General features: G+C 48.4%; 2 protein-coding genes across 12 annotated transcripts in view; one reads left to right on the forward strand and one right to left on the reverse strand.

Annotated features, from left to right (window-relative positions):
• On the reverse strand, positions 1-15,406 carry UBFD1 (ubiquitin family domain containing 1). Of its 5 annotated transcripts, none has more exons than XR_011494229.1 (8): positions 15,102-15,355; positions 14,588-14,917; positions 13,455-13,663; positions 10,549-10,614; positions 10,290-10,395; positions 8,959-9,009; positions 6,299-6,381; positions 1-3,839 (listed from the first exon to the last, which is right to left on the reverse strand). XR_011494229.1 is itself a non-coding variant. In XM_070484691.1 (8 exons), the coding sequence occupies exons 1-7, from the start codon at positions 15,124-15,126 to the stop codon at positions 6,301-6,303; spliced, it is 888 nt and encodes a 295-aa protein (XP_070340792.1). In that variant the 5' UTR covers positions 15,127-15,260; the 3' UTR covers positions 1-3,839; positions 6,299-6,300. The 5 variants fall into 5 exon arrangements, 4 of the variants coding, with proteins under 4 accessions (XP_070340792.1, XP_014720224.1, XP_070340794.1 ...); XM_070484691.1 differs by having other exon boundaries at positions 8,939-9,009; positions 15,102-15,260; XM_014864738.3 differs by lacking the exon at positions 8,959-9,009 and having other exon boundaries at positions 15,102-15,406.
• The window catches only part of EARS2 (glutamyl-tRNA synthetase 2, mitochondrial), a 23,181-nt gene continuing 11,348 nt past the window's right edge, over positions 14,319-26,151 (forward strand). For 2 of the 7 annotated variants that reach the window (XR_011494227.1, XR_011494228.1), the window contains exons 1-4: positions 15,429-15,681; positions 18,327-18,482; positions 22,085-22,274; positions 24,732-25,204. Coding sequence is in view for 3 of the 7 variants with exons in the window: in XM_014864736.3 (XP_014720222.3) it covers positions 15,543-15,681; positions 18,327-18,482; positions 22,085-22,274; positions 24,732-25,204 (958 nt within the window). In the remaining 4 variants the exon portion in view is untranslated. Of the gene's footprint in view, positions 14,521-15,426; positions 15,682-18,326; positions 18,483-22,084; positions 22,275-24,731; positions 25,205-26,151 lie in introns of those variants that run through there. The other 5 variants (XR_001401816.3, XM_014864736.3, XR_011494226.1 and 2 more) reach the window with 4 other exon arrangements.

A 26,151-nucleotide genomic window follows, 5' to 3' on the forward strand; every position in this document is an offset into this window, starting at 1 on the left:
TTAATTATCAAATTTTAATTGACAGACTAATCTTACAGGATAAACAATAAGACAGCTAGTCAAGGTTACACTTTAAAAAAAATCCAGCAGCGTAAATCTAATAGACTAAGTACGTTCATCTCCTCCCAAACAGGCATTTGATTTAAAAACAAAAACCAGAACAGAGCGTACACCACAAGGAAACATGGTACTTACATATATTGTCAAATAATTCTGCAGAACTCTAAGAAAAAGAGAGAGGTTCTTAGAAATTGAGAAAGCAGTAGAACCACCCAGCCTGGCAGGTTGATGTACCAGATGTTCTGCACATCAGAGGGCTCCTGACCACCCCTGACTTCAGAAAGGCCACCAGGCCCCATTAAGAAGGAAACAGGTGCCAATCTTAACTGGAGATGACAATCTCAAAGCTCTTTTCCAAGACAACAGGCATGAGGCATGAAGCGAGAGAAAGAGGTCTCCTTCCGAAGAAGGGGTGGAAAGCAAGCCTGCCCTTGCACGGCCCTTGGCACACAGAGTCTATCTCTTTCCCTTCTCTGCCCCTGACAGAAAGGGTAGGCCAAGTGCGAGAGCCCAGGAAGGCTCCTCCAGGCACATGGTTGAAGTGAGAGGAAGGGGAAAGCAAGCCCCTCTGGCTGAAATATGGCAACTTTTCAGAGACGTGGCAATGTGGCAAAGTTAGTCTCTTTGGCCCTCATAGGGTAAAGCAGCAACTAAGGAGCCTCCTGAGGCCTCATGGCCCTACTGCATCCACAAGATGACAGGAAAGTGCGTCCTTAGCTCAGTCTGACTTCATTGAAAAAGAGCTAATGCTACCTGCAAAAGGCCCATCATCAATTAAAATACTTCATACTAGAGAGTTCCAGCAACTCAGGAGTCTGAGTTCTCTGACTAGGCTGACCGAAACAGAGCTGAGAGGGACCGGGCCTCATCAGGGATTCTCCTGTCACTATTCTACCAAGTCGCCTCAGGGAGGGAAAGGAAGGCATGATGTCTGTGCGCAAAGACCTGCAGGAGGACCACCAGCACAAATTCTAGGAGAGAAAGCAGCCCATCAGGAGGCTCAGAGAGGCATTCCACCTGGAAGAGATGGCAAGCCCCTAGCCTACTTCCTGCACGCTGGAGCCCCTCTCGCAACCAGCTTTCCCTTTAGGGTCCCCACCCCAGGGAAAGAACCAGTCCCCTCGGACAGTGACGAGACTGTACAGAAAGGATCCCGATGAAAACTTAACACTGTGAAGCTACCTAAGGGGTAGAGTACTTCAATTTGCTAACAGAGATTGAGTCAGTACATTCTGGACCGTAAGAAAAATAGAAGAGACCGTTCACAGGACCTAGGGACGAAAGAATGAATACCGCTGTGACCCAGACACAGATCCAACTCAAATACTTCTCCCAGTGCTATCCACCTCTGCTCTCCTGAGGGCTTCCAGCAAGGTCTCCATGCAGACAGGGTCAGGAGCCAGAGCTCGAGATTGTTGTGGTAGATTTAGTGAGCTCTGTAAAGCAATACTCAAACAGCTCTGTACGAAAAGATGTCATTTACATTATTATTTATATATAATATCTCCAAGTAAGGAAAAAAGCACCATTTTACTTAAAATTAACAAGGCTCACACAGGCTTTGGTCCTATCCTGAAATGACGCCAGCCTGAGCGAGAAGCGGCTTGGCCCCTGGGGAGCGGGGAGACTACAGAACACGTGTCCTCACGGGGAGGGCGGGGTGTCACTAGCGCCAGTAGCCACAGGGACGGGGCAGATGAGGAGACCTGGCGGGAGGGACCTCAGAGAGCAGCACTGCGAGGCCAGTCTGGGGACAGAGACGCCTGCTTCGAGAACAAAAGTGGGTGTGTGGCACTGTCAGGACAAGTCTCCAGGACAGGGATGCTGGCCAACAAAAAGGGCAGTATTCCAATGGAGACGATGCTCTGCTTGCTACGTGACAGTTTCCTCTGTAGACTCGTCAGCTGCAGAGGGAGGCTCTGACAAGGAGCAAAGAAACGACTGCAGGCCAACAAGGACAGAGATGCCAGTTACCGCTCCTTCTTCAAGGGGTGAAAACAACTGGAGTGCTACACTTCACATACGTACTTACACCCCCAAAGAGAGCAAAGAGTAGATTTTCCTGCCCAGATGCATAACTTGGCATTGACTACATCATAAAAAGCATGAGTCTGTCTATATGGGCTGGATTCCTGAACTACAGCTTACAAGGGAAGGGTATAGAATATCATCATTCACTGGCTCACAAGGAGTAGTCATCTTAGGTGAACACATGCTAATACATTTCACAGAATGAAGGGTAAACAGCCAAGAATCCAAAATGTGAAGTTTGGAAAATCTCTCGCCAAACCTTACTATGAGAGCCTGCAACCAGTGAGAGGAGAATTGCAAAGACAGCAGCAGAGAAACAGCAAAGAGCACAAAGGATACCATTCACCAAGAGACTTTCCCCCATTTCAGAGTCAATCAAGTCATGAGGAGACAAGAGAAGTTCACGTGTACAAATACGTAAGGGCTAAAACCAGAAGAGGGTGAGCTAATCACGAGAGCAATTTACCCATTTGCGATGTTTAAATACATCGGCCAACCCACTAGGTCAGATGTCTTCTTATCGAGAAAGGCAGCATCTCTGAACCTGGGATGAAGGACACTTGAACATAATGCATGAGCAGAAGGACCACATGGAGAAGCATAATTGAATTCATCAGTGGACTGCTTAAGAATTTCTTGAAACTTCTAAAGAAAACGGATTTGGGTCTGTGGCTATATGGCTGTATAAACTGTCTTCCACCTGGCTCCTTCTCAAAGAGGGCTTTGTCGGCCTGGGAGCTGTGGCTTTTGAGCAGCACAGCCCAGGCACACCCATGCCAGGCTGGGCCTCAAAGCCAAATCAGTGAGGGCTGCAGGTACCATCAAGCCAGCAGTGGAACTCCCCAGAGATCAAGGCCCAAAGAAAGGGCAAGACGTTTAGAGGGGAGTCACTGTGAGAGACTCTGCTGCTCAACAAACACCACAGCAAGTGTGAGCGCTCCCTGACCTACACCAAACAGCTCTTCCTCTCCCACCATGCGTTCACGAGCAGCAGCACGGTGGGAGAGAGCCAGGAAAGGAAGCATCGATGAGGTACAAAAAGAGGAACTGCCATCTTTGGGTTTTTAAAACACAAACTCAAATCTAGGAAGTGAGAAAATAAAAAAGGGAAAGAATTCCATCTGAATCAATAGACAGAAAAATATGGCTTACTAACCCCCCCATTTTGCATACAATTTTATATGAAAAAGAAAAACACCCCAACTCATCACAAAGCAGTCCAAACGTTTGCAACCAGATTTGTGAAAATATTTCAGGTGAAATCACTTAAAAAAAAAAAAAAAAAACCAGAAAGCTTTTGATCAATCCTTTCTAAACAAAATTGGCAGATCTACTCTCAAACACACTTGAGTATTCCACACAACATGTTCGGAATTCAGATTTATTGATTTCCACTGTATTGACTTTAAAAATGGTATGAAGCTGACTGCAAGAAAGGGAACCGGTGATTTTAAGTTAAAATTAAGCTAATGGTGAAAGTACATCACCTCTGGCTTCAGTCACCACATCGCCTTAGATTGGAAATAGGTTTTTTTTGAACAAAGTTCCAGAACTCTGAAATCCAGGGATGCTGCAGGCCTCTCCCAGCAATGTCCTTCACTTTGGGTCAGTCTCCTGGGCCAGAGGTGAAAGTGCTTTCAAAAATACTGCCATTTCCCCAGCACAGTGTCTTTGATTGCATCCACATATTGAGTTGGAACCCAGTACACCCAGTAGTAAGAGGCTTCCGTGGGGCCCAACTGAAACGCCTGGAAGGGAAAAAGGAAAACCAAGCGGTACTTCAGAGGTCAGGAGACTATGCAGGCAGCACAACAAACATGGGGGAGGGCAGACAGGTGAAGTATTTTAAAAGGAAAGGGAACAAAACTGTGCACACGGGGAGCATTCTCCTGCCAAAAAAAAAGAAGGTGGGAGAGAGAAGCATAGCCGACCCTAAAGCAGCGGTTCCCAAACTCAAGAGCACAGCGGAACCATCTGGAGGGCTTGTTAGAACAGACAGATGGGCTCCACCCCTCAGACTTTCTGATTTGAGGTCTGGGGTGGGGCCTGAGAATCTGCATTTCTAACAAGTTCCCAGGTGATAGACTACTGCTGATCCAGAGACCAGTTTGAGAACCACTGCCCTAGAAAAACTGTCACACATGCACAAGGAAACAGATACGAATGTTCAAAGCAGTACGGTCAGAAACGATAAAACCCTGGAAACAACCTACATATCCATCAGTAAGGGAACACAAAATGAAAGGTGACATGGCCCATTCATACGAACACTGGATCACTTTCAACAGGTATGAAGTGGATCTATAGTGAATATAAACAGATCATAATGTTGAACCAAAAAAGGCAAGCTACAGAACGATACATACCATGAGACCATTTATGAAAACTGAAAAAACACAAAACAATACTGTATCTTGTTCATGGATATATATGGAAATAAAGCATAGAGATGGGAAGGATCCGCATGACAAATACTGATAATGGTACTGGGGGAGGGGAAGACAAGGGGGAGGTATTCACTGCTGGTAAATTTGATTGCTTTTACTTAAAGAAAGATTTAAAGCAAGTTACAAGATTTTTACAATTGTCGTTTCTTGGTGATGGATATATGGGTTTGTTAGAGTATTCTCTGTTCTTTCCTCTATTTTTAAAAGTTTCTCTAAAAAGGAAAAAGCACAGCCACCCCTTTCTAATGTGAACCGTGATACATGAATCTAGCTAGTGAAATGGCATCTGCAGAAAGAGGGAAATAAACACTTTCATTAGGAGAGAGGTAGAGGTGCTGCTTCATGGTGTTTAGAAAAGAGAAGGGGCTCTGAGAACCACCCTCTGCCAGCAACGACTCGAGAGAGAAACGAGGATCTAAACTAAACACTAAAGCATTACCCAGCCACACCAATTCCTTAAAAGATGTCCACTCGACTTGTCTGAAATTCCTCTCACCAGCATGCTTTGAGAACTGGGGTTTGCAAACCCTACACCGCCAAACTGGAAAAACGAATGTTTCGAAAGGAAGTGAAAGGGCCCAGCTTGAAAATATTAAAATCCAACTTTTAAAACGTAAAAAACACTTGAGTAGGCAAAACAAATCCATGTGCAATCCTTTAAAGACTACAGAGATCAGGGGCGGCAGGGCTGCCAGAGGCCTGAAAGCCGCCCCTGTGGCAATGTCACCGCTCCCAGGACGACACCCCAGGAGCTCGCAGCCCAAGGACTACAATCCCACCCATGCCTTGCTGCAGCACCTCTGAGCTGACAGACACCAATGAGGCAGGAGAGGGGACAGGACTGACTGAGTGACTTTTCCTAGAGCCAGGGGATCTGCTATCTGTCCAGAGAGAACGGCCATGATGCTAGATCTCCTTTTCCTGGAATCTTCCAATACCTCCCTCTGCCGTGGACTCTGTAACAGTGACCCCCAGGTCAAACCACTAGCTGTTCCTTCTCCCTGGGATGGGGCCGACATGGCTGCATCACCATCAGCTGGACACTGAAAAATCTGCCTCCTCCGATGAAGAATGGCAGGCAGCCCTGCCCTCACCCTATTACTGCTCAGGTCAGGTCCCTGTCATAGCAACCTGGGAGTTTACGTAGCTAAACTTCATTCTTAAAGTGCTCCCTCCAAATAGTGCTGGGAAAATTGAAGGGGTTTGCCTAAGCTGCTCAGCTCGTCAGATCACTGGATTCTTGGCCTTGTTCTACACAGCTGCAGGGAATGCCCCCAAACAGTCCGTCTCAGGAAACGGCAGCCCACCCTCATTAGAGCAGGCTCTGTCCTTCCCACAGGGTCCTTGGCTACTCGACGGCTGCCCATCACAGAAGGGGACTGCTGGTGTCCACACAAATGCCAAGGCCAGTGGGAGGTTTTGTTTTATACAAAGCAAGACAAAAGTTAAAATGAAAACCCACAAGCCATTCCTCCTCTTTATATTTATTTTCCTGGTCTAAAAACAAAATATTACAAATAAGAGGGAGGCAAAAGGGATAAAACACATCCCCTTTAAACTGCAAGGCGGGGGGCTGCAAAATAAACAGAACGAGGAATAAATAGGTCATGAATTAAGTTCTAAGTAGATGAAGAAAACATGAAGGTCTTAAAACCGTGCGTCTTCCATATACTGAGTTTTCTCCTCAGTTAAAAATCCATTCCCTGCCTGAGGAGCAGAAGCAGGAGTCTAGTGAGAGGCTGCACCACACGCCTACTTACCATCATGTGGTAGTCCTCGTGTCCTTCGATAGGTTCACTGACCACATTTTTAATGGAGCCCATGGGCAATTTCTCAGTCCGCTCTAAGTTGAAAGGGATTACAACGATTATTCAAAGGCCCTCCTGTTCTCCTCCTGTGACTAAGTAGTCTCTCGTCAGGGTTGGTGGCTTTGGGGATCAACTGTAAACACAAGTCACCTATGCCCTCTGGGGACGATGGGGTAGGATTTTCTGATCAGTTCCCCCAGAGCCCTGCCTGGGAGCTGGACTTCTCAGGAGCAAACGGGGAACAGGACTTGGCAATGGGATCTTAAAGGCCTCTGAGAGGAGAGATGTATCTTTCCCGGCGTTATTTTTTAAAGTCTGATGATTAATAAATACCCAAACAATTCCACTGCACCTTTACTGCCCAAGCCCAGGACTGGCTAAGGCCTTTGGTACATAGGAGGCAAGAGGACAAGGACACAGAGGCAAGAGCACACTCCTGGGGCTCTCACAGGAAGGGGGAACGCCAGGGCTTTATGAACAGTTTCTATCCCAGGATCTTGCTCACATGCCCTCCCACCCTCAGTCCCTCCCCTGGTCCCCCACCCCTCCAAATATACACACACAAAGGATTTCTCCTAAAACACTGATAACCTCTTATGATTAATGCTCGAGATACCACTATCACAGGGGGTCAGAAGACACTTTGCAGGAAGTTTAAGAATGGCAGGTAAGAAAGAGGCGGCAGCAAGGAATGCCTGGAGGGAGATGAGAATGCTGGAAGTGAGCCAAGTACAGTGGGATCGGGGATGACGGCAGGAGGCGGGGAGCGCCTGCGCAACAGGAAGCCACCACCCAGAAGTAGCAGACACCTCAGGGATGGGGAGAAGCTCTCAGCAAAGTTAAACCAAGTTGGAAAAAAAACTCATTACAGTCTTTGCAGAAAGAGAAATCTGGAAAAGGCAGAATCTGAAAACAGATGTTAACAAAATAGACCAAGAATTCAGAGACCTGGGTTCTGGTCTGGCTGATGATTTGAGACATTTTACTTCCGTCCTGTGGGGCTCAGTCTCTGAAGACTGTGGGTGGAGAGAATGGACCTGAAGATGTTCATTCAGGTTTTGACTTCCAGTGGCTCTAACACAGTGACCCACAGGCAGGACCTGACCGGCAGCTGTTTTTAAGATGGAAACTTTTTAAAACACCAGCCATCTTGAAATTGAAATGTCCAGAGACTTCACACAAAAATATAGATTTCTGGCTTCTCTTGAAGATGCAGAAGATGTAACAATCCTGGGCCCACATTCCTGAGTGGCAGCAACAAGCTAGATTCAAGCCCCGACTCCCCTACAAACACGGCACCCACGCCCCGTGGCAGCTTCACGTGTCACCTGTTCACGCTTCCTGCCTGGAACCTGTTCTTCTCACTCTGTTGGGCCTGAGGCTGTCAGTACTGCCTCCTACACAAGCTATCACAGGGAGAGTTTAAGCCGCAAATAGGAGCCCTGAGTGTCACCGGGTAAAGCACCCCATCGAGCAGGAGGCCAACTGGCTGCTGGGATGGTCACTCCACAGCAGCTTCCTGCCAGCAGAAAGATGAAGCCAGCGGCTAGCAGGCAACTCGCAGAACAAGCTGTCCTCCTAGGAAATGCTTATGACACTTGGGTGACAGGACTCCTGGGTCAGGGAAAAGAGTGCCTGAGGCACACTGGTACAGTGGTTTGGGTGGGAATGAAAGCCTCAGCCTTGGGCAACCCTTTAAGACATGAGTAGTTCACAGCCACACTCTTTAATAAGGCTGATGAATAAGGAGGCTTTCAACAGCTCTGAAGCCCCAGCATGTCAAGATTCTTCTCAAGCTTCACGCCAAAGCAGGAAGGCAGTTGCTCCTACAAGCTGAAATAAAACCTCAAAACACAGGGACAGGAGGTTCTCATTAGTCCCTGCAGTCATGACATGTTTCCTACACAACTTCATAACACAAAAATATTCCCCGAGAACCAACGAGCACTTACAGACTTAGTCCTCATCCAGACTCCACTGCCTGTACCTATCCTCCCGGCCTTCAGTGTTCTCCTGGATCAGTCCTAACCACTGCCTTCAATTAGGCCGCCTAAGTGAACGGAGAAGCCTAGGAAGAGGCAGGGTTTCGGCAAGTTAATGCAATGATGGAGAACTAAGCAAGATCACCTCCAAAGTCATGAGTAAGTGAGGATCTGACAGAGGCAGGGCAGCTCACAATTAAAAGAAAATTGATGACGTGACAGGCTCTGCAGAAGAGAATGACCTATTCACGGGTTCAAAGGCTCTTGGAAAAACTGGGGAAGCCCTTAAATATTTTGCAAAACTTGCTTTGACCATGCAGTTAGAGTGGAATGTGAAATGAAAAACATAGCAAGTTATCATAAGATTATTAGAAAACTCAAGCATTATTGGCATTTCAGTCTTTGTTCATTTTCAGAACCAAGAGAGGGTTGAAAATAAGAAACTTATTTTCATAGTTTAGATGACAAAAATCTCACCCCCATTACCCCTGGCCCAATTATTTTCCATAAAACTCTGCTCCCATTTTAAATTGAGTCATACTAAATGGCCTATCCCTGAAACCAATTAACCTCAGATGATGGGACCCCTATACTTCTCTTTAGCATTTACCTCAAACACTGAATACCTACAGTGCTGGCCAGAAACAGGTGAATTAGGCATGTTCGGTTCCCTCCGGGAATCTAACAGGGGGACAGACAAGTCAGAGAGTAATGAGTGCTCTGGGGATCTAGACGGAGGGCTCGATGAACAGAAGCAGCAGCAATTCACTTGGAGGGCAGGGGAGATACCACGGAAGGCTTCGTTAGGAGAGGACATTTAAGTAGGGCCTTGGAAGATGTTATTAATAACAAGGAATGGGAAGAAGGCATTCCAGGTAAGGGCACAGCATGAGCAAAGATGTGGGGCTGTGCAAAGCGTGTTGGGAAGTTCAGGGAGTGATGCAGCTGAAACACACAGGGGACAACAGGGCGAGGGACAGGAAGGTCGTTCAGAAGTTTAAACTGGGGCCCCAGTGTTGAGAACGCTGGACAGTGTTCAGGCATTTGAACTTGGCCTTAAAGAGCCAAAGGTTTTTGAGCATGGTAACCAGGGAGGAAAAAACAGTACAGAAAATGAGTAGGACAGAAGAGATCATAGATGGGGCAGAGAAATAGGTTAACTTGCTTTAACAGACCAAGTTTAAAGATGCTAATTGGCACAACAGAGTGGCAAAGAAAAGGACACAGATAATTCTGGAGTGTAACTGACAAGACTCTGAACCATGTGGGAGAGGGAGAGGGAAGACAGGCAGAGGCACTTTCCAGCAAACAGCAAGCCTGACCCTCCGTGCGCAGGCAGGGGTGGGTGGGGACAGACAGAGGGCAATCAGGCAGGGAGGGAGGGGTAGGTCCCTAGTACTAGGAAACCTGCACCCAGTACAGGGGCGAACTCTGACCTACAGGGGCCAGGTGGGTGACATACGTGAAGGAAGACAGCCACCTCTAAGATAAAAGGGACAGTGAGGACTGTAGCATGGCCCATCTGGAACTACGACTTGGCTCCAGCTGATCTTTGCCAGGTGAGAATGCAGGTCCAAAATGGCTAGATCTTTTGACTTTTTTTCAAGAGAAGCCAAAAAAAAGTCAGATCAGGTGAAATCTCCTGATTTTTACAGATTGTGGGTAAACCCATAAAACCCTTGTCTATGGAACAGACCTGGCCCTCAGGTCACAGGTTTAGGGCCTCTGGTTTTGGGCGCAACTGAAGAGCCAATGTTTGATGGCCCTGAAATGAGACTGAAAAGAAGGAGGGAAAAGGGTTCAAACAAAAGGCGAACACAGAAAACCAAAATCAAAAGCCAGGAGCAAGCAAAGCAGAGTGGAGAGAGAGCTTTCCGAGGAAGGAGCAGAACCGCTCCAAAGACAGATGGCTGCTGGGTGCCAGAGGCAGAAGCTGGGCAGAGATGAGGGCAGCGACGTACCTTTTGTGCCGATCCACAGCTGGTCTTGTTCTAGCTTAAAGGTGAGTCTCACTTTCCCCCCAGACTTATTGTACATCCCAGATAAGGGTACCGTTGGCAGGCGCTCCTGGAGACACAAGGGCACAGTAAGAGAAGGCGGGACCAGAAACAAAGTAAGACAGAAACAGGAGAAGGGACAGGATGCAAGGACATGACCACAGGAACCTCAGAGGGTGGACCTGGCTCGTTTGCAGAATGCTCACAAAGGACTCTGACTTACCTGGGCACCCTTAACAGATGGCATCACATCTTCAGGTTTTCCTTTATCCAACACTTTCCTGTGTTGCTATAAGGTAAGTCAAAAGAGATAATTAAATGAAACAGCTGACTGCATTTAAGTCATGTCACTAGCTCGCTGAAAAAGAGGATGAAGAAAGCCTTAATGTTTTGGTTCAAAAGCTTTCCCTGTCTACAGATTATGGGTCCTTTGACACGAGTAGTGTTATCCAGCAAAAATTTCCATGATGATGGAAATGTTCTATACATATGCTGACCCAAACAGTAGCCATGAGCCCCTTGTGGCTATTAAGCACTTGAAATTGGCTACTCTGACTGAGGAAGTGAATTGTTAGTTTTATTGAATTTTAATCAGCCACATGTGGTTACCATACTAGAAATCAAAGTTCTGGGGCAAAAAGGATTTCTAGAATGTTAAGACAAATGAACACTACTCCCCTCCCACCCCACCCACCTCCCACCCCAGAGACCTTCCCGCAAAATCACCAATGAAAGGATTAAACTTCAAGCTAAAGAGAGCCACAAAGCGTGCTGCTCTACTGGCAGGTACAAAATGACAGCCATTTCTGTCCACTTAAATTCCCAAAGAAACCCGTAATGATGCTGGTAAATGAGCCTGCCCAGAAGGGCCTTTCTTCAGCAAATGGAGATTCAATCTATTGCTGAAGTCTTCCCCACCGCCTCACCCTCAGCCTCAGCTAAACAGAAAGCTTGAAGAACCACATTGCCAAAGACAAATGCTGATGACTCGAGAGCCTGACATTAAGAAGTCTCTAACCCCACGCCTGCCCCAGGAGTTTGAGGCGGCTTATGAAAGGTTCTAATTAAGCTCACAGCCCCTAAAACAGCTCAGTCTGGCCCAAATGCCTGGGTCTTGTTTCCTCTCCATCTATGGCTTTATAGGTCCTGTTGGGTAAAGCCAGAACTATGGGGCAATGAGTCACAGAGGGTAAAAATTTAATTGAATTAAGCACCAGGTGGCCGTGAGCCAGCTCAAATCCTTACTAGCATGGCAGAAATCCTCTGGTAGGAACAAACTCAATACGGCCAGACTGTGAGCAAAGGGTTACCCTATGTACCAGGCCCAGATTCCTGCACGAGCTGATGAAAAGCCAGCAAAACGCGTCCCTCTCATTAGGCCATGTTACGCCTCCTCGATGGCATCAGCGAACAGAAGCAGCATGCACTAGGAGGATATCTAGACTCACACCTCACAAGTACCTTTTAAAGAATTTTCCCTGCAACGTGGAGAAGAGTTCTAAGGCTGCTAAGCTACCATTAGTAACCTGTATTTAAGAGGCACGTTGCGCTCCAAGGGTGTAACCAGTGGGAACAATCACTCACGTCTGACACGCTCATATCTGACGATTGCATACATGCGGCAGAGGAGAAGGAAAATGAACTCAACTGGTTACAAGACATTATAACCACATATTTTGGGTTGAAAGTGTGCAAATAACCACCTTTTAAATGTTAATACAGGGTTACAACCCCTTATCTGATACCCCATGGGACAGAAGTTCTAGACTTTTTATAAAGTCAAAAACTTTTAGGGATTTTACAAATCTAATATAGTTTTAAAATATATTACATATGGGGCCGGCCTGGTGGCGCAGCAGTTAAGTTCACACGTTCCGCTTCGACAGCCCGGGGTTCGCCGGTTCGGATCCCGGGTGCAGACATGGCATCACTTGGCAAAAGCCATGCTGTGGCAGGCGTCCCACGTATAAAGTAGAGGAAGATGGGCACAGGTGTTAGCTCAGGGCCAGTCTTCCTCAGCAAAGAGAGGAGGATTGGCAGCAAATGTTAGCTCAGGGCTAATCTTCCTCAAAATAAATAAATAAATAAATAAAATATATTACATAATATCCTTTGTGGGGTCTGGGGCAGCACCTTGTCACCAAACACATTAGTATATCTACAGCAAAACATGAATATTCACAGTAAATCTGGTCAGGATTTGCTGCCAAATCTACAAAAACACTTGGCTGTCAAACTCTTTTTAGGTTTTGGAAGCACACATAAGGGATTATGGATCTGTAACACACTTGTGTCCTTCTTACACTGTCGGCCACATGCTTTGGTGCCTATGTTAACTAACACTGACGGTGGTTCATGTGGGTCCACTCTGCTCAGGACACTGGTTAGGCTGAGAATACCTATTTTCCTAGAACACTACTAAGAGTGGCCAGCAGGGTTCATAACAACGAGCAGGATTTGCTGGGTGACAAAATGGCAAGTGATGGTTCTTCCAACCAGTTCCTTCTACAGTAAAATAATTTTTATGGCTGCAATGAACATAAGACAAGGCTAGATCTCTTCCATCCAAAATGAGCAACAGAGAATGTGAAAAATCAGGCCCCCATTTCATCGACCAGGAGGGAAAAAAAAAAAATCAGCGTAGTTATCTTCCTAGTCAGCTTCACTTGGCTTCCAGAAACAGTTTTAGAAGAACCTTTGGAAGCTCTTGATTCCCATGCCTATCCAGAAACGGGCTTGTTGACTTGGGGGAAGCCACGAACCAAAAAACAAATGAAGGACTTCTACAAAATGGGGGAATAATGCTAGTAGTGCCATTTTTCTTTGGACTGATAGGAGAGCAACCCACAGCAGATTCCTTTCCATACCTAACTGAAGGCTGCCTTTACAAAGGCCTTATCCTAAAGTAGGTAGACTTGAGACACACTGACCCGCCAGATGAGACAAAGTTGCAAATCTCAGGTAGTTGTCACCTCCACTCAACAGCCAGCCGCACCCAACTGCTGCCATAAATTTCCATCATGGGCCCTGTCCGAAAAGGAGCTTATTCTAGGGAGGATATGACCAGCCTAGGCTCAAGAGGACAAAGCCTCACACTCCCCAGGACGAACGATCACACGACAGACTCACTTTCTGCCTGCAGAGAGGCTCCTTCTTGTTCTCCTCGGCCTTTGCATCCTGCTGCGCAGCATCTTTGGGCGTGTTGACTGCTAAAACATCATTTATCGTGGAGCCAACCACCATGATCTTGGCCCCGCTGGTCACTTTTATTTCTCTTAACGTCTTATCCTCAGGGACAAGTCCCTTATACATGACTTTCTGCATGGCAGGCGGGAGACCTTGGTAAAAAGTAGAGGACAGTGAAAGCAAAGAATGGAAAACAGATGTGGACCAGAGTCCTCGGGCAAGAGACCTGGAAGTGAATACTGCTCTACCACATACTACTTTCGGGAGCTTGGGGAATTCACAACCTCTCTGACCCACACTTTCCAGAACTTTCTAACACTGATAACAGCGGTTACTTCTGTATGGACTTGTTTTAAGGCTTAAAAGATAGGTAAAACATAGAACATTTAATGCAGCGCCTGCTGTTCAGCAATTTTTCAATAAAAACTAGCTATCATTCATTCCTAGTTGTTCCTCAATCATCCAATCAGCCAAATATTAAATGAGAGTCCACAGGCCTCAGGGATACAAAACCCAGTAAGGACAAAGTTGCTGTTTTTATGAGCTTACTGACTACAGAAAGAAAGCTTAAAAAAGAAATCACTTCAGCCAGCAGAATCTGTAAACGAGATAAAACTAAGTAACATGAGCATCTGAGACCAGGCCAGCAGGATAGCCAACAGCAGTGTCTCCTAAACTTCCCTTATGAGAATTACCTATTTGCTAAAAATAAAGTCCTGGTCACATTCCAAACCCACTGAATCAAAATCTCCACGGGGGAGGGCCTAAGAGCTGTAAATTTACCAAGGGCCTTAAGTGACTTTTACTAGAGATGTTTGGGCAACGCCAGTTAGAAGCTTGGGCCTAAGAGTCAGACCTGGGCCTGAATCTCAACTCAGCCACTTACTAACTCTAGGATCTTGGATCTCATTTTCCCCATCTGAATAATGGGCATACTAGTACTTACTTCGGAGGAGTGTTATGAGCACTGAGGGAGCCGAGGCAAGGCCAGCGCAGTGCGCGGCAGGCTGTAAGCGCCACCGATGGGCAGGCGGGGTGGGGAAGGCCGGCTGTGGCCGTCAGCGCACGGGGAATACCTGTAATCGAGTGAATCTTCTGCTTTAGCTCGGAGCCTGTGCTGTCCAGAGGGAACTTCACGTCGTGCTTAGTCTTGTTCCAGATGATCTTCAGGTCCACCAGCTCCCTGCCCGCGCCGCCGCCCGCGTCCTCGCCGTTGCTGACCGAGGCCTGGGCCGCGGGGTCCCCAGGGGGCTGGGCCGGGGCCGGCTGCAGAACGCCTCGCGCGGCGCAGGAGTCTTCGGCTGCCGCCCCCGCCGCGGTTTCGGCCTCCACGCAGTTGAGGGGCCGCGCGGGCGCCTCGGCCGCCACCGTCTCGGCCTCCGTGTCCATGCCAGGTTCCTCCATGCCTGCAGGGGGGTCAGGGGGTGGGCGCTCGCCGCGGGCTGGGCCTGGGCTCGGACTCTGCGCGGGCGCCGCCGGACCACCGTTCCCGAGGCAGGCTACTCCTCCGCGCGCCAGGCCGCACCCCCCGTGGCGCGCCCGCTTCCCCTCGGCCCAAACCCCGGCGCCCGCCACCCCCTCCACACTTACCATCCGGGGCTCCGGCCGCCGCCATGATGATTGTGTACAACACCCACCGCTCCCGCAGAGGCCGCCGGGAAAAGGCGAGCTAGCTGAGATTGGCCCCCGCAGCAGCCCCTAATCTCACACAGCCTGGCCGGAAACAGGTGGAGGTTTCTATGGAGACCCGCCTCCTCCGCTTCCCCGACCCGGCCCCTGCCACGCTTTAGCTTTCGGGACCCGTCGCGGGGGGGGGGAGTGGGGGCGGGCCCGGGAAATCGCCTGCTCGGTGGGCTCTGCCCCCTAGAGGCCGAGTGGGGCCGCAGTCGTGCAGGGGGGCGTGGGCTTGCAGACTAGGAGGCCTGCGCCTTTAAGGGGCGGAGTTACGCCCGCTGTAGAGGAAGCGGATTGGCTGAGAAGAGTCCCCGGAAGTGATGCCCGGGGAAGCCCACGTGTGCGACTCCACTCCCTATGGCGGTGCTCCTGAAGAGGCTGCTGCAGCCGGGGAGGCCCCCGGCGGCCTTAGGCCGCCCCCTAGGACGGCGCGAGGCCAGCCTGGGCACTGATTCCGGGGCTGCGGTGCGAGTGCGCTTCGCCCCTAGCCCCACAGGTAACCATGGCGGACGTAACGCTGCAGGCCAAGGCCCACCGTCCCTTGCCCGCCCCCCCGAAAGTTCCCGAATGAATCCCTTCCGGTGGAGTCAGAGTGGGCGGGGAGCGCGACCCGGTTTTAGAGAGACAGGTCTACGAGTGGAAATTATTCGCGTTGCCCGGAGTTTCTTTGTATTTATTGTACTGTAGCATCTCTTTCGGTGTTTTTTTAATGTATTCAATAAATGTATATTGAGTACAAACTGCCAGGTACTGTAGTAGGCGCTGGGATACAGTGGTCATGGAGACAGTAGGGCCCCTGCTGTCAAGGAGCTTACACTGTAGTGGCCGCGACAAACATAAAAATAACTGTAATTTTAGGCAGTCACATGTGCCATGCGGCAAATGAATCAGAGTAGGGGACTGGGGTTTGGTTAGGATGCCCAAGAAGGCCTTGCCGAGGAGGTGACATTTCAGTTGAGAACCAAATGGCAAGGAGGAGCTAGATATGTGAAGCCTGTGGGAGAAACCTTCCAGGCAGAGGTAATTGCAGGTACAAAAGCCTTATGGTGAACGTTGAAGCTTAGCAAGACAGAAAGGAGCCCATTGTATACCCTAGTGCAGATCCTGTAGGGGCCTCGCCGCCAGTTCTCACTGAGGCTACCTTCTGCCCTCTCCCCACTCGGCCTGCTCATTCTGAACTCCGGGGTCAGCATGTAAGGCTGCCTTTGTGGCAAGATCCCAGCTGCATGGAGTGACAGGATCTTTCTTGGCAGGCAGTATAGTGTAGAGCAAGCCTCTCAGAACATCCATGATGAAAGGGTTGGTTTCCAATTTCTAATCAATTATGGATCAATACTTTTATAAAATCAAAATAAATGAATTACTAGGAAAATGGAAATCTTAAAAGCATACAAAATATGAGCCTGCTTTTTTTAATTAGAGTCAATAGATATAAAATTATTCTGTCAAATTTCTACAAGTTTTTAAACATTACTCAGTTTGTCTCCTTGCTTGATGGTGAACTGGCAACAGTTTGCAGACCACCACCAGTTTGGGTGCCAAGGCCTGGGATTGTCCAGGTCCAGATTTCTGACTTTGCCACTTCCTAGCTGTGTGACTTGGGCAAATGACTTACCCTCTCTGAGCCTCTGAGTTTTACCATCTGTCAAACAGGGCTAGTAATAGTACCTGCCTCTTGGGTTTGAGCTAATGCAGCTGAGGCACTTAGCAAGGTCTGATACTCATAGAAAGCATTTAATAAACAGTAGCCTCAGTTACGATGATTATAATTGTTGTTTCCTTGCTGATTTGCAGGAAAAGCCCATGTGGGAAAGGCTGTTGACTACAACAGATAAAAGAATTATCAAGCAACACAGGTCGTTACAATAGCTAAACCTAATTGAAGGGTGTACTTCCATCAGCATTTGGCCCTCATAGTAATCCTATAAGAAACGTTTCTGTTTTTTGTTTTTAATCCTAATAGATGAGGAAATTGAAGCTCATAAAAGTTAAGTAGAGTGCCCAAGGGGTAGGAACCAGTAAATGATGGGTGCAGAATTTGAGTCCAGGTCTACTTGATGTAAAAGGTCTTGCTTTCAACAACTGAACCCCTGTCTTCTATCTTGGGGACCACTGGTTTATGGTGGCCTTGCGATAACTAGTTGAAGGTCACACACATAATCAGTGTTGAACTGAAGTCTGCCTGATCCCAGAGGAGCTTCTCCTATCTGGTGCTGCCTCCTGGACCTGGAGATGCAGATGAGCTCATTGTGGAGATGGGGCCATGGGCTGGGCCAAAGAGGGTTGGATAAGGGAGAAATGACAGCCCTGGGAAAACTGGTCATTGAGTGATGATGAAGTAGAATCTTATGAGTTTAAACTTGGATGAAGTGGAGTCGAATATTACTTTTGGTTAGTACTTAAAGCCAGCAGTTAAAGTGAAAATCTCAAGTAGACAAAACTGAAAATGTGTGATGTGGAGTGTCATGACAGTGTGTAGAGGGTATATGCAAAATGTAATTTCACAGTTTTTTTTTTTTTAAGATTTTATTTCTCTTTTTTTCTCCCAAAGCTGCCCGGTACATAGTTGTGTATTTTTAGTTATGGGTCCTTCTGGTTGTGGCATTTGGGATGCTGCCTCAGCATGGCCTGACAAGTGGTGCCGTGTCTGCGCCCAGGATCTGAACCAGCAAAACCCTGGGCCGCCGAAGTGGAGCGCGCGAACTTAACCACTCGTTTTTAATTTGTGATGAATTTTTTTTTTTGGCCCCTGCACTTTGTTAATTTGCATAAGTTAAACGCACATGTGATGTGGCTTCAATGAATAAACCTCTGCTTCTCGTTTGGGTGAAACTTGGCCTTGAGGCAAATCTCAAAGTAGGATAACAGGTGCAGTTGGAGTTTTTTTATAAAATGACACGCTCCACAACTTGAGCGGTGTACTTGCAGGATGTGGGGCTAAAGGAGTCGATGACCTCAGCCCTCTTCTATGGTAGTCTGACTGAAGGGGTGCTGCCTGGAGAAATGGGGCGGGGGTAGTCGTTTCTTGGGCTTTGAAGTTTGTTGGGACAATCTGTCACAAGCAGGGCTAACTTGCCCTTTGGCTGAGGCCCATCAGCTGCTTGTCCCTGTCCTGTCTGAGCTGTCCTCTACTTTTACCAGGCTTCTTGCACCTGGGCGGCCTCCGCACTGCCTTGTACAACTACATCTTTGCCAAGAAGCACCAGGGAAGCTTCATCCTGAGGCTGGAGGACACGGATCAGACCCGCCTTGTGCCTGGGGCAGCGGAGAATATTGAGGACATGCTGGAGTGGGCAGGTGAGGCTGGCAGAGAAAGGATCCTTCTTCAAGGAGGGAACAGGGAAAGGAGCCTGTAGGTCTTCCCACTGGGCCTGGGATGGAGAATGAGGAGTTCCTGGAGAAATGGGTACATTTATACTGCCTGGGGTGACACATACCACCCAAAAAGATGCTGAAGCTTTCTGAAGAAAAGCTCTAAGGCTGTTTTGAGATTCCTGTTCTTATCTCAGAATCTCAAGTGCCCCTGGGAGCAGGCAGGAGGCACAGGCCAGGTGTAAGATGGAACTGGAGTGCTAGGTTTATGGTGAGCAGGAGAACGCTCCCCATGTTCCCACGTGGGAATGGTGGCCCAGCTTGTTAAATCTTCTGATTGCCAAGAGGAGCCAGAACTCCAGGTGCTTTGTTATTGTTTTTTAATGAACGCTTCACATTGTTAAATCTGAGCTCCAGTTTGTTTGTCTTTTTTTTAACCACACTGTATGAGCGAAACAAAACTTGTGCAGCCCCTGAAATCGATCTTTCATGGGAGGTTTAATCTGGAGGAGAGCTAAGCTCAGGGAGGACAAGGAGGGGTGTGCTTGTGTTCTCTGGGTCAATAGTTGCCTCCTGTCGGGACAGGTAGGACTAGTTAAGCTTCCCAAGGAAACATACCGAAAATACCATGACCGTTTTGAGATGTGTATTCTAACCTCAGGTGACTTATTAACTAGACTCTGGATTCTTAATGGCAGAAACAGATTTCATTTCTGTCTTCTGTTGTGGAAAGCTGTAGCAGAAACTTAGTCAAGATTAGTTAAATACAGGAATTCATTCACCGAGATCACTTACTGTGATCCAGGTAGTGTTCCAGCACTGAGCAGAGATCCTGTGCTCAGTATGGAGGGGAAACAGGTAAACAGATTCATTCATTCTTGCTGTGCTATTGAGTGTTGATAAGTGCTGTGGAAGAATGGGTAACAGATTATGGGGTGCTCTTTTTGATAGGGTGGTCTTCTCTGAGGAGGTGACATTAGAGCAGACACCTACATAAAGTGAGGGGCCAGCCCCATGGTTACCTTGGGGAAGAATTTTCAAAGCAGAGGGAATAGCAGATGCAAAGGCCCTGCAGAAGCGAAGTGCTGGGCATATTAGAGAAGCAGCAGGGAGGCCATTGTGGCCCAAGCACAGTGAACAAAGCAGAATAACTGGAGACGTGAGGACAGAGGGGTTGGCGGGAGCAAAATCGTGAAATGCCACGCAGGCCACAGCAAAAACTTGGATTTCACGGAGCGCCTGCTTCCTGTCAGGCACCGTACTGGGCACGAGGGGTCTGCTGATGAACAAGTACCACCCTTGCGGAGCTCCCAGTGCCGCGTGATGGTGTGAGTGCGGCCTGCGGCCCCTCAGCAGACCTCCCCTACCCCAGCCTTTTGGTGAGGGAGAGGGCAGGTGTCCAGGCTCCCCAGGGTGGCTGACCTCTGGAGCTTCTTGCTTCGGGAGTCCTTTTCTTTCAATTGACATATAATTCACATAATGTGAAATTCGCCATTCAAACTATACAATTCTGTGTTTTTTAGTATATTCACTATGTTGTGCAGCCATCACCAATATCTAATTCCAGAATGTTTTCATCACCCCAAAATGAAACCCATGCTTAATAGCAGTCAGTCCCTATTCCTCCTTTCCTCCAGCCATTGGCAACCACTAAGCTACTTTCTGTCTCTGTGGTTTACCCATTCCGGACGTTTCATCTAACTGGAAGCAAACAAGAGGTGGTTGTCCGTGACTGGCTTCTCCTTAGCAGAGGTTCATCTGTGTTGTAGCGTGAGTCAGTACTTCGTTCCTTTTTGTGACCAGGTCATATCCAGTGTGTGGAAATACCCGTTTTGTTTTTCCATTCATCAGTGGATGGGCATTTGGATTGTTTCTGCTTTTTTGGCTATTAGAATAAAACTGCTAAGAATATTTACATAGTAGTTTTTTGGTTGTGTGTTTTTTTTTAAAGATTTTATTTTTCCTTTTTCTCCCCAAATACTCCTGGTACATAGTTGTATATTTTTAGTTGTGGGTCCTTCTAGTTGTGGCAAGTGGGATGCCACCTCAGCATGACCCAACCAGCGGTGCCACGTCCGCGCCCAGGATCCGAACCGGCAAAACCGCGGGCCGCAGAAGTAGAGCAGGCGAACTTAACCACTCGGCCACGGGGCTGGCCCCTACATAGTAGTTTTTATGTGAACATATGTTTTAAGTTCTCCTAGTGAAGTCACTCTTAAACCCTGGGGCATTCCACACACTGAACATGTTAAGTTGGATCAGGAAGGGACCCCCAAATTTACCTAACCCGGCCCCCTTTTCTGACAATTGAAGAAACAGAGGCCCAGTGGGAGAGGGAGCCCAGTAACACTCTAATAATCACAAGCAGAGCTTTGTGAGTCTTAGCACATGCCAGGCAATACATGAAGCACTTTCCCTAGGTCCTCGCATTCTAGCCTTGTGATGACCCTCAGGAGAAAATGACTGTTCGTATCCTCCTTTTATCAGTGAGGAAATGGAGGCTCAGAAAGGTGACTCGCCCAGGGCCTCAGAGCTGGCCAGTGCATCTGACCCCAGGCCTGGCCACCTCCAGTTTGTGTTGCCCATGTGGGGGGTAGCAGGGTTACCCATGTGCTTATCTTTCTAATTCATTTGAAAGCTATTTGAGGACAGAAATGCCATAATCCAGCTCTCCTGTGTCCCCTCTGCCCTCTCCTGGAAGTGTTTACAGTTAAGTCTGTCCTTTATGACCTGAGGAGACTGGACCCTGGATTGGGGGTTGGCTTTTAGCAGATCACGTGTAATCCACAGCGTCTATTGCGGCTGCTGTACGTGTAAGCCATCAGGCTGAGCTCTTTGTAAGCACTGGTGGACTTAGTTCTCACACTCACTGCACGGTAGACTACAGTTCCACTTTTCAGAGAAGGAAACTGAGGCTTAGAAAGTCTAAGGAACAAAAGGGGCAGCACAATGAATGGTTAAGAGCATGGACTCTGGGGCCAGCTAACCTGGGTTTGAATCTGGTTGTGCTCCTTATCCTGGTCAGGTGACATAGCAAAGACCCTCCGTGCATGTGTCCTCCTTACTGAATGGGATAATAATGGCACCTTCTGGGTAGGGTGGTCCTAGGCTTCACAGAGATGACAAAATGTAAAAGCAGCCTGGCAGGTGCTTGGCACTCTAGCACTCACACATCTTCAGAAACCGTTGTCACAGCTCATCAGGGGCAGCCAGGAGTCCAGCCAGGGCCTGACAGGCTGTGCCCTGGACCACACCTTTTCTCCTGAGTCAGCTGTTGCAGGCTTGGGCTGGTTTCTGCCTCCCCAGGGACAGGATGGTTGGAGAGGATGTGCAGTTAAGAGCGTGGACTGTGGAACCAGTGCACCTCCGTCCAACTCCTTATCCACCAGGCGGCCTGACCTCAAGCACGTCATCTCTCTCTCCTTTAGCTTTGCATCTGTAAAAGGCAAATCCTAATAGTACTGACCTCGTGGATTTTGCGGGAGGCCTAAGAGTTTTACTATATGTGTAAACTGCTTAGAACAGTGCCTGGCAATGAGTGCTGTATGCCTCTTAGTTACTATTTTTTTGGTGCTTATTCTCTCCAGGCATTCCCCCTGATGAGAGCCCCCGCCGGGGCGGTCCTGCCGGGCCCTACCTGCAATCTCAGCGACTTGAGCTGTACGCCCAGGCTGCAGAAGCTCTGCTGAAGACCGGCGCTGCTTACCCCTGTTTCTGCTCACCACAGCGGCTGGAACTGCTGAAGAGAGAGGCCCTGAGGAACCACCAGACGCCCCGGTGAGAGCCCCAGCCCATCACTGTGCCTCCCCAAAGTTGAGTGTGTTCATTAGCTTTTTAAAATTTTTTAATTTTTTTAAAGATTTTATTTTTCCCTTTTCTCCCCAAAGTCCCCCGGTACATAGTTTTGTATTTTCAGTTGTGGGTCCTTCTAGTTGTGGCATGTGGGACGCTGCCTCAGCGTGGCCTGACCAGCAGTGCCGTGTCTGTGCCCAGGAACCGAACCAGGGAAACCCTGGGCCGCTGCAGCAGATCCCGTGAAATTAACCACGCGGCCATGGGGCTGGCCCCTGTTCATTAGCTTTTGCTCCATGACAAATTACTCCCAGACTTTTCTGATCTTACAGTTTCTCTGGGTCAGGAGTCTGGGCACGGCTTGGCTGGGTCCCTTGGCTCAGGGTTTCTCAGAGCTGCAGTCAAGGCCTTGGTCAGGCTTGCACTTATCTCAAGCCTTGACTCCGGGAGGATCTGCTTCCATCTTCTCTCACGAGACTGTTGGCAGACCTCAGGGCCACATGGGCCTCTCCATGGGGCAGTTCACAACTTGGCAGCTGGCTTTCCTCAGAGCGAGCTGGGGAGAAAGCATGAGAGTGAGTGAGACTTTAGGATGAGAGCTAGAGTCTGTGGTAACCTAGTGGAGGAGGTGACATCTCATCATCACTTTTGTTGTACGTACTCTCTTCGTTAGAAGGAAGTCACCAGGTCCAGCCGGCACTCCAGGGGAGGGGATGACACAAGGGCAGAAATCCCAGGAGGTGAGGATCGTTGGGGCCATGTGGGAGCTGCCTCCCACATTGGATCTCAGGCAGGAACATGTAAAGTAATTTTAGTTATTTGTTATTTTGAGTAAGTAAAATTTTCTCGTGGCCAGAGAGAGCTATGCAAAGATCTCTCCCAGTGCTGACCCTCTGCAGAGACAAACGGGTGTTAGAATTTTCTGTGTCTCCTCCAGAGACATTCAGTGCACGCTCTGATAAACGCGTGTTGTTTCTTTTCTTCCTCGTTCAAATAGTAGCACACGCTATATTTATTATGCAACTTACATTCCCACTTACTGTCTTGAGGATCAGTCTATATCATATAGAAATCCATGATTTTTTCTTATGCTTGCATAGGATTCCATTATATGGATAAACCATCGTTTACTTAATCAATTCCTTACTGATGACCCTTTATGCAATTTCTCATTTTTTTCTCATTATAAAAGAGCTATGGTGAATAATGTGGACACACGTCATTTTGCACATGTGCAGTGTGTTTGTTGGAGACCTTCCTAGATGGGGGGTCAGTTTATGGCTTTGATGGATACTGTCCATGGCCCTTTGCTAGCTTACACTCCCATCGGCAGTGGCATCATAACATTTAAGTTCCAGTTTCAGTGAACTATTTGGACAAGGGCTTGGATGTTTGTACAAGGTCATGACATTCACGGCTGCTTGCTTTTTTACTATAAACAGTCTACTTGTCTATTGACAGAAGATTATTTTTGAAAGTTACACTCATGCCCTATGCTGGAATCCATGCACCCATTTGTCGATTGGACACTGAGCTGCGTGTCAAGTACTGTGCTTACAAGTGTTACTTCTGTTTATCAGTTAAGACGCTTTTGGGAGCAAGTAACGGAATACTCTGTTTAAAAGGGACAAACCAGAGCTTCTCATCCTTTAACGTGCAGACTGATCACCTGGGGATCTAATTAACATGCAGATTCTGATTCAGCAGGTCTGGGGTGGAGCCTGAGATGCTGCATTTCAGACAAATCCCAGGTGAGGCTGATGCTGGGGCTCCACAGACCACACTTTGAGTAGCCATAGCATAAACCACACATGTATCTTCTCATTCTGCAGAAGTCTCCAGGGTAAAAGCAGCAGTTTTCAGATGTCCGGGCTCTATTTTGGCCTCCCTAGCCCCCCTACTCCACCGCCATCAGTTGTAAGTGGCTGCAGCAGCTCCAAGCATTCTCTAGTCGCAGAACGACATCTAGGAGCACAGAAGGGGGAAGGTGGGGAATTAAAAGGATTTTCCTCTTGTGGCTCACTCTCTTGCTTGGAGAAGAAATCTTTCCCAGAACCTTAACCCTCTCCTACCCACCGAGCGTACTTTTCTTTGAGTCTCAGTGACTAGATTGGTCCTGCCTGGACCGGTCACCAGCATAGGGGAAGAGAATTGCATGATTGGCTGCGCCAATCCTGGTTCAACCTCTTGGATTAGGCATTTTGTCATTTCCTCGTTAGCAGGAAGGGGGAGAGGCTGGTAGGTGGGCAGACATAAGTGCCTGCCACACTGTGTTATCTCACTTAGTTCTCCCGCACAACAGCCTTTTCGTTATCCCCATTCAAGAGTGAAGAAATAGACAGGTAAGTGACTTGTCCCAGATCATATGGCTATCAGAGGCGCAGGTAGGATTATGCCCATCACCAGTACTCTTGCCTGCTATGCTGCTCTGCTTCCCAACAGATATGACAATCGGTGCCGGAACCTGAGCCCAGGGCAGGTGGCCCAGAAGCTGGCCAAGGACCCCAAGCCTGCTATCCGCTTCCGTCTGGAGGAGGAGGCCCCAGCCTTTCAGGACCTGGTATATGGCTGGAATCGGCATGATGTGGCCACTGTGGAGGGGGACCCAGTCATCCTGAAGAGTGATGGCTTCCCTACGTACCACCTGGCCTGTGTGGTGGACGACCACCACATGGGTGTCAGCCACGTGCTGCGGGGCTCGGAGTGGCTGGTCTCCACCTCCAAGCACCTGCTCCTCTACCGAGCCCTGGGCTGGTCACCCCCTCACTTCGCCCACCTGCCCCTGCTCCTCAACAAGGATGGCAGCAAGCTCTCCAAGAGGCAAGGGGACATTTTCTTGGAGCATTTTGCTGCTGCTGGCTTCCTGCCGGATGCATTGCTTGACATCATCACCAACTGTGGCTCCGGGTTTGCAGGTACCTACTCACCTGAGAGCTCCTGGTGGGGCCATTGCAGCGAGGAGTCAGGGCATTGGTTCAGGCCCACCGGGGCTTCAGTCCCGGCTGTGCTACCTGCCAGCTACATAAACTTGCACGAGTTCATTCTTTTATTCAACAAATGTTTATTGAGGCAGACACTATATTACAGTGGGGCTGGGGCTACAAAAGTGAATAAGATACTGTAACCCCTGACTTCAGGGAGCTTATGGTTTCTGAGCCTCAGTTGCCTCATCTTTAAAATGGGGATAAGCGTCTACCTCAGGGTTAAGTTAGGATCCACTGAGCTCATGAGTATGAGGCACCCAGCACAGTATCTGCCTCACAATAAGTAGAAAACTTACAGATCTTCTGATGGTACAGTTACAGGCCTGCTCCTGCAAGTGTGTGCTCTGGGAGGATCACCAGGATTGCTATGACCTCGTTTAGTCCAGGCTGAGCCATTACCCTTGGCCCAAGACTTAGAGGCCAGATCTTAAAGAAGCACTAAAAAGAATGACTTCTTTCTGAAAGGGGTTTCTGAAAATGTGGCAATAATAGTCTGCTTACTGTTTATTCTGCCCTTACCTCATGTAATCCTTCAAATATGCTTGAAAGGTAAGGATTTATTCTCCCCACTGTCTGTAAGAGGATTGCGAGGCTCAGAGAAGTCAAGTAACTTGCTAGAGTCACACAGCTAGTATGGGACATGGCGGAGGCTCACTTTAGGCCTCTGCCTGCCCATGATGCCTGCTGACTGTGTGGGACAGAGCTGCTCCTCATGAGAAATGGCGCCCAGCACTGTGGTTCTCAGCTCTGGCTGCACTTTGGAATCACCCAGGAAGCTTGAAAACCGCACTTATGCTCAGACCCCATCCCAGACCAGTCGAATCAGAATCTCCGGGGTACAGCCAGGCAGGCGCGTGCTGCTCTTGCAGCTCACGTGT

Source organism: Equus asinus, chromosome 14 (assembly GCF_041296235.1).
Source record: "Equus asinus isolate D_3611 breed Donkey chromosome 14, EquAss-T2T_v2, whole genome shotgun sequence".
NCBI lineage: Eukaryota > Metazoa > Chordata > Mammalia > Perissodactyla > Equidae > Equus > Equus asinus.

What these genes read in the sequence shown, in the direction of transcription:
- UBFD1 (XM_014864738.3), bottom strand. Translation starts at nt 15,126, where the DNA reads ATGGCGGCGGCCGGAGCCCCGGATG. An exon ending in AGCCTCTCTGCAGGCAGAAA is followed by an intron (nt 10,615 to 13,454) that starts GTGAGTCTGTCG and finishes CTTACCTTATAG; the next exon opens with CAACACAGGAAAGTGTTGGA. An exon ending in CATCTGTTAAGGGTGCCCAG is followed by an intron (nt 10,396 to 10,548) that starts GTAAGTCAGAGT and finishes TTGTGTCTCCAG; the next exon opens with GAGCGCCTGCCAACGGTACC.